General features: G+C 35.4%; 1 protein-coding gene across 1 annotated transcript; it reads left to right on the top strand.

The window, feature by feature from the left end:
- The first annotated feature begins 415 nt into the window (after positions 1-415).
- Positions 416-6,760, top strand: LOC143249673 (cytochrome P450 307a1-like). Its single transcript, XM_076499958.1, has 4 exons — positions 416-899; positions 2,321-3,112; positions 3,417-3,516; positions 4,046-6,760. Exons 1-4 carry the CDS (start codon positions 521-523, stop codon positions 4,323-4,325), a joined length of 1,551 nt encoding a protein of 516 aa, XP_076356073.1. The 5' UTR covers positions 416-520; the 3' UTR covers positions 4,326-6,760.
- The last annotated feature ends 809 nt before the right edge of the window (positions 6,761-7,569 follow it).

Here is a 7,569-nt window from a genome sequence, read left to right as displayed (position 1 = left end):
TCACTGCTAAGTTAATTATAGCTAACGTAAATAGCCCTCGTGTAATTTCGTGCGAAATTCAAACCAAACCAATCATTAAATTTGTTCATGCAGACCGTAATGGTAACATATGGATATTAATTTCCTTGAGAAAGCATACAAACCTCTGGGGTATTTTTGTTACTTCGTAACTTTTCGGATTACTAATATTTCCAGCACAGATTCTCTGTTTATAATTTATTAGTATACTTGCTAAACACCTGGACATTCTAGGGTTACGTAAGACTGTTCCTGAAGAATAGGAGGAGCTATCAGAGGGGCGGGGCTAGAAAGAAGCGAGAATGTCGTAGTAGGCAAATAAGACTTCTCCAGTCACGTCACAAATCATATAAATATACCTTGTCCACTCATTTGGCACAGAAAGCAAAGAAAACATTTCATTTAGGTGTTTAAGCTAACTAGGTTTCTAGTAGCCATATCTAAGGTATCTATTTTAAATTTTGCTATTACGAAAGCCGTTAGTTAACAACTAGTAAGTGAAATGATTCTGCCAATATTAACACCAGTAACAGTCGTCTTATCTGTTGGTTTACTTGTTTTAGCTATCGTTGCCTTGGTATTAAGTAATAAAAAGAAAATACATTTAAGCTCTAATATCCAAGTTCTTCCTGGACCACGCGGGTTACCTTTCCTCGGTTGCTCTCATATCATCGGCCGCTACAACAACCCCTGGCATGGGTTCTCTAATCTACGAAAACAGTACGGTGATGTTTTCAGCCTAAATCTCGGCTCCCGGAAATGCGTTGTGGTCAGCTCTCTCTCAGCCATGAAGCAAGTCCTCATTAGTAAAAGTGAAGACTTCGCAAATCGACCTGATTTCTTACGTTTCAACGCCATCTTCCGTGGCAACAGGAACTTATGTAAGTTTCTACGCACGCATCCTTTGTACGCGGTAAAGCACTGTCTGACAGTAAACGTATGACTGAGTTAAATCAGATGTTTTAATAGGGAATTATTTTATCTATACCCGAGTTTTCACAAACGTAACTGAGTTCGATGTTTATCTGTAGCTTTATACCATGTAATGAATCTTAGTCGAAAACCTAAACAAATATTGAATAAATTATTGATACATTGAAGTTCATAATAATGTAACTTTAAACCTTTGAGTACATATAGAATGTAAGTATAACAATGGAGATGGGCTATTGTTACGAATATATTATTCCGTATGATTTTGCAACCCCTGTTCTGTGAACGTATAACTTTACACAAATATATTACAAGCATAGTGTGCTTTTCAAGCTAAAGAACAGCTAAAGATCTTTTCATACACATTTTTCTACGATTGAATCCTAAAGTTATGAATTAAGGAAAAAAAGGTTAACGATCTTTTTTGTTACTTAAATTTAATAAACAGAATTTCGGTTCGAGTACATGTGCGGGTAACTTTTTTAATAAACCCGTGAACTTCTATTTCAGCTACAATCGGAATTATTGTGGCCAATTTGCAAGGATTCGAACCCGCGATGCTCGGAATAGGAGTCGAGTACCTTAGCCACCTGGCCAACTCTAAATTTACAAGGAAACTATTAACCCCTTTCCCTTCCTGTCGGGCCCAGCATGGCCAGGTGGTTAGGGCTCTCGACTCGTAATCTGAAGGTCACGGGCTCAAATCCCCGTCGCACCAAACATGCTCGCTCTTTCAGCCGTTGGAGCGTTATAACGTTACGGTCAATCCCACTTTTCGTTGGTAAAAGAGTAGCCCAAGAATTGGCGGTGGGTGGTAATGACTAGCTACCTTCCCTCTAGTTTTACACTGCTAAATTAGGGACGGCTAGCGCGGATAGCCCTTGAGTAGCTTTGTGCGAAATTCAAAGACAAAAACAAACAAACGCTTCCCGTCAGCTTCAACAGAAAGAAATTTTTCTTCATCCATAAATATAGAATAACGAGTCACACTAATAATATAATAAAAATTAACTTATGAACATATTTAACCACTTTACTCTTAAGTTTCAAAATGTTAATAGTCTTAAGACTAATATAAGCACTTTCTCTAAGGCCACTTCCGCAAATTTCATCTATTGAAATCAAAGTTTTGTTTATCTTTAGCTCCAAGGACGTGTTCTATAAACACACATGTTTCAAGGAAAACCTGTTTAGTTTCTAATATGAGAAATATTATGTTTTTACTAATAATGCACGACATTCCTCACCAAAGCTACGTAAACTTGATACAGTGAGGTTTGTTAGCAGTTAATAAACAGAATTATTGATATTTTGTGAAGAAATAACATATTTCCTACAACGGACTGATTAGTTACTTTTGTTGATACAGCCATTGCTTTATGTGACTGGTCTTCGAAACAGAAAATTCGCCGAGAAATCGCTTTCCCTTACATGCATCCAAAGTGTGTGTCTTTAGGCATCGAACGTATGAATATCTTCATTACTCGAGAATTACAAGAATTAACTGCAACTTTGTTGACCGTTGAGAATCAATTAATCGAACCTAGACCGTTCCTTCTTACGTGTACTGCGAACATTTTCTATCAGTATTTATGCAGTAAGCGATTTCACCCAGAGGATCCAATTTTCCAGAGGACAGTCAGAATATACGACGTCGTCTTCAGGGAACTTTTTCAGGGTTTTGCTATTGATTTTATGCCGTGGCTCAAGGTTTTTAATGGAAAACGGCTGAACAATCTTAGAAACAATGCAGATGAGGTTACCAAAGTAACAGAAACTATATTTAACGAACATGAGAAAACAATGGACGATGGAAACCTGCGCGATTTGGTTGACATTTTCCTACAACATATTAAATCAAATAAAGGAACCGTGAATAGTTTGTCCCGAGAAGACGCAGAGGTCACGGTGGACGATCTCTGCGGTGGACACTCTGTCTTGGGGAATCTATGGCTGTGGGGTCTTTACTTGGTAGCGGGATACCCGGAAGTGAAGGAGAGAATTCGAACGGAAGTATCGAGAGCCACAGAAGACCGGAGAAATCCGTGTCTGAAGGACAAGTCGGCACTGCCATACACGGAGGCAGCGACACTAGAAATCTTAAGGGTTGTCTCTTCACCAATAATTCCTCACGTAGCCACCAAGGACACCAACATTCAAGGTTAGTAGGTCAAGTTTCAGTAGGGAATCTCTGACACACTTAACCGTATTCTACTATTACTATGATAAAGGATCTTGATTCCATCAGTTGGAGACTAGAGGGCTAATGAATAACTTTCTTCTGAGCTAAATGTCGATAGGAAATTTGTTCTCAGTTTGAAATGAAACCAACTATTTTACGAAATAAGATACCTAGGATAAACAGGTTCTAAGGAATTTATAACAAAAAAAAGCGATTATAACATATAGTTTATTTTTCTCTCTTTAGTTTTAACTGGTTAGATTAAATGCTCTTTCCATATTAGGTTTTCATATACCTGGAAACACTATGGTGATGTTCAATACATTCGACCTAAACATGGATGCCCGATACTGGGAAGAACCTCGAAGATTTAAACCGGAAAGGTTAGAGTTTCTGTTTTGTTGTTTTTTGCAACTTCTAGAAAAGTAGTAAGTCCTTTTTTTTAAACTGGTTCCAACAAAATTAAGCTGTAAAGACATTGTTTTGTTTAAGTTTATTTAACTGTAAAATAGCGTAATCCCAAGATATGTTTTTATATATTACAACTAAAATATCAAATTAATGTTCTTAACATCTTTATGGGCCCAGCATGGCCAGGTAGTTAAAGCACTCGACTCGTAACCTGAGGGTCGCGGGTTTGAATCCCCGTCACACAAAACATGCTCCCCCTTTCAGCCGTTATAACGTTACAGTCAATCCAACTATTCGTTGGTAAAAGAGTAGCCCAAGAGTTGGCGGGGGATGGCGATGACTAGCTGCCTTCCCTTTAGTCCTGCTAGATTAAGGACGGCTAGCGCAGATAGCCCACGTGCAGCTTTGCACGAAATTCAAAACAAACGTCTTTATTTTTTTAATCAATATTAACCTTAAGGTAATTATGGTTTTAATCAAAATGATTTTTTTCTCAAACAGGTTTCTCACTAAAGAAGACAGAGTTATGAAACCCGATTACTTCTTTCCATTTGGAACAGGTAAAAGAACATGCCTGGGTGACAGTCTAGTTAAGTCCACTCTTCTTCTGGGTCTAGGAACCCTTGTTCAAAGGTTTGACATTTGTACTGGAGAAGCCAATGCGCCAGATTTGAAGTCAATCTCAGGACTTGTTGTTCCACAGAAAGAGATCAAACTTATTTTTAGGCCACGACTGACCTTCACGAATGAAAGTGAATATTTACTTTGCTCGACGCTTTAATACAAAGCTCAATTTAAAAGTTTAAAATTATTAGCTAAATTTATCGATCTTGTAGTATTCGCAATCAAATTCTTTAAATCATTTCTTTTATACGAACCTGTCAATGGAGTGTATGTATATTCTAAAACTATTTCAGAGGAGAAAAACTTTGTATTTACGTTTTAAACAAGTATTATAATGAGAATTGTTATTAATATCCGCCATATTTCAAAGAACTTCCGTCATTAAAATGTTAGGATTGAAATTTTACATGGAAAAATGGATATCACTCATTCTAGATTCTTCTAATAGTGGAGATAGCTTTGTTTTGCTGATATTACCTGTTACTAGCGATTTAAAATCTTGATCAAAATAGATTTTAAAACTTTTATCATACTAATCTGTCATGTGTCTAATTATATATTCTTATTTGTATATATATGTACGAAGCCATGTTTAGCTGAAACCCTATGTTAAGTCACATTACGTGTATGTGTGTTTGTGAGTTGTCGTTGTTTTTATTTCTTTGTCCACAAACTATTCCCACAGTTTTAAAGGTAGCAGGACCAAACTTGGTAAAAGGACTCGAAGACAAGAGTTTCCTTGTCCATTCTGTTAAGATTTCCTACTCATAGGTGGGATAATGTGCACCCAGAAGGTCATAATGAAATCTTAGAGGGGTTAGTTTTCAAGGTCGATGGACCCGAATCTGTTATAGGGTTTTGTGTTCCCGACTTCCTGTCTTCTCTTAAGATCCCAAGGGCGCCATGTCCTTTACCTTTCTGGGATAGTTATAGAAGTAGTAGTTAGGGATAACAGAAGAACTTGATAAGTACAATGAGCCTTACATGTATCATGAAAGGGTGATTAGTTTTGAACCTCGTAGCAGACTGCGAGTACGTTAGATTAATTTGTTAAACTTGGTCAGTATATCTATACTTTAATTGGTGTGCTTTTCTGTAATTTATTTGATACATTTCTAGGATGTTTAATAAATAAGTCAATAAAAATGTTTACTACTTCTGGTATGCGATCTCCAAATTGGCCTCCTCACAATAAGTTTTTATTACTCGAAATAAACAATACTTAAATATTCTTATATAGAAAATTATTCACAGTTTATGAAGCGTTGTAGATGGTAATCCAGTGGCGGATTTCTGCATAGGAGCCGTATCGCCACCTTTTACGTGTTCCTAAAATACTGAAGAAACAGACATAACTTTTCCAAGCAAGGACATTCCGTGTTTTCGATGCATACAGGAAAACTCTCAAAGCTAATATTTTAGGACAGCAACAGGCCTCGAACTCCATATCACAACTCAGTCAGGAATAACCTGGTAATCCATAGAGTTGGAGCTTTGGTTAGAAGAGGGGATCCTCTGAACTAATGAACTTTCGTGTCCTTGGTCTTGTCGTAATATAATTTTGAAAGTTCGCGTTGGTTTGTAGACAGACCGTTGTGTGATTTAAGAAAGACGCTCTCTGCTTGTTACAATGTAAGTTGCGCCATTTAGCAACAATGTGTAATCGTAATTATCAGAATGAGTGTAATCAACATTGAAGAAAGGACTTCCATTGGCAGCACCACACAGAAATTGTTAGAGTTATCTCCTGGTGTTGACTTTTTAAAACACACTTTTGATTCTTTCATGTAAAACTGAGTTGTGCATCTAAATACCTCACCGTCCTTTAAAGTCTAAGGATAAAGTGAGATCAAAACTTTCTTTTTGTCAGGCAAGATAAATATTAATTAATATCAAGCTTTCAGATATTGAGGTTTATCTGTTGTGTGGATAAACGAAATATATCGAACATCAGAATAAAGCAGCTACCAGCTCGTATTTAATAATATTGAACATTTTCTAACCATTTTTTGAGCTTCGAATAATTTATATTTAAATTATTACTCAATGATATGGCTAAAAAAACATTTGGAACGAGTATTTTTTAAGTGGATTTTGAAAAACTTCTCTGAATTATTGGGAGATGGGGGAAAACTGAGTTGTTAAATGTTATGGGAACACATCATCATTTCTAACTTCTTTCTGTCTGTTCATGTTAATACAAAACAAAACTATCTCACTCACTGTTATATTCATCATTCCTCACCCAACTGGATTATTATACGTGAAATACAACATTGAGACAAAACGTTTTGAAAATTATTTTGACAGTCTGATAATGAATATGGGTTTACTAATTACTTGTCGTTTCTATTTTATTTTAATTACTATATGGGACCAACGTCTCACTCTGTTCATATCTGTTATACCAGTGACTCAGAAGTAAGTCTGAAAGTTTATAACGGTAAACTCCGAGTTCGATACCTGTTATGAACACAACAAAGTCAACAAATTTTGTATCTTTTTGTATTTAATAACAAATAAGCTCATGTCAGCTCTGTTGCCTCGACTCTTGGTCAAGCAGCGCAACAAAAACTTCTTACATCAAATAAAATGTTCATACAAATGTCTCAGTTGTTTCTTTATCTGGACTTACATAGAATTAATGCAAATGGCAACCTTATTGAGATATTTATTGTACGGTGCTTCCAACAACAAGTAATCTATTAAAACAGATTTGAGTTTTATACTGGTATGTTCTTAGGAAACACCATCTGGAAACTCTTTCATGGTGTTTCAAACTTTATGGTATAGCAAAGAATTATTTGGTTTCTAAATGTTGTAATTATCTTTGATATTGATAAAAAATATATATATAGGTTCTTTGTACTCAAGCAAAGTATCCTAGAGTACCAGTGTATAACAAAAATATTTTATTTTTTATTACGTTTAAAGTTATCGGTGTACAGATTTTATCAATACCGTGTAAAACAGCCTAGGGCATTGACTATACAGAAAACATTCTTTATAATTAAACACTTCAAGAATCTACAGTTTGATTGTATAAAGAAGGTTCTTTATTCTTAACTCATATAATTTTCAACAGTATCTAATTTATAACAAAAATCCTTTATCATAATCTCTTCCAACACCTTACAAATTGGTTATATAACATTATGTAACACAAATTTTGTTCCTGGATAGTATGTGTTATTTATTACTTGCTTATGTTGCAAAAGTACAGAAAATAGCCATTATTCCCTTCAAACTTTGCTTTTGTGACCTGGATAACGAAATTTAAAAATTAACCTATTTTCTATGTAAAAACGGGCAAATTTGCACATTTTCATTTACATAAGGTCTGAATAAAACAACATATGTATCAAGATTTACATGTATTTATACTAAAGTTATACAAAAAT

Source organism: Tachypleus tridentatus, chromosome 4 (assembly GCF_004210375.1).
Source record: "Tachypleus tridentatus isolate NWPU-2018 chromosome 4, ASM421037v1, whole genome shotgun sequence".
NCBI classification, from domain to species: Eukaryota; Metazoa; Arthropoda; class Merostomata; order Xiphosura; family Limulidae; genus Tachypleus; species Tachypleus tridentatus.
The sequence above is the reverse complement of the archived record's forward strand: the minus strand, read 5'-3'. Positions and strand labels throughout refer to the sequence as shown.

Excerpts from the sequence above, each read along its gene's own strand:
- LOC143249673 (XM_076499958.1), top strand. The coding sequence starts at position 521 with ATGATTCTGCCAATATTAACACCAGTAACAGTCGTCTTATCTGTTGGT. Across the intron at positions 3,113-3,416 it reads CAAGGACACCAACATTCAAG|GTTTTCATATACCTGGAAAC; the intron begins GTTAGTAGGTCA and ends TTTCCATATTAG. Across the intron at positions 3,517-4,045 it reads CGAAGATTTAAACCGGAAAG|GTTTCTCACTAAAGAAGACA; the intron begins GTTAGAGTTTCT and ends TTTCTCAAACAG.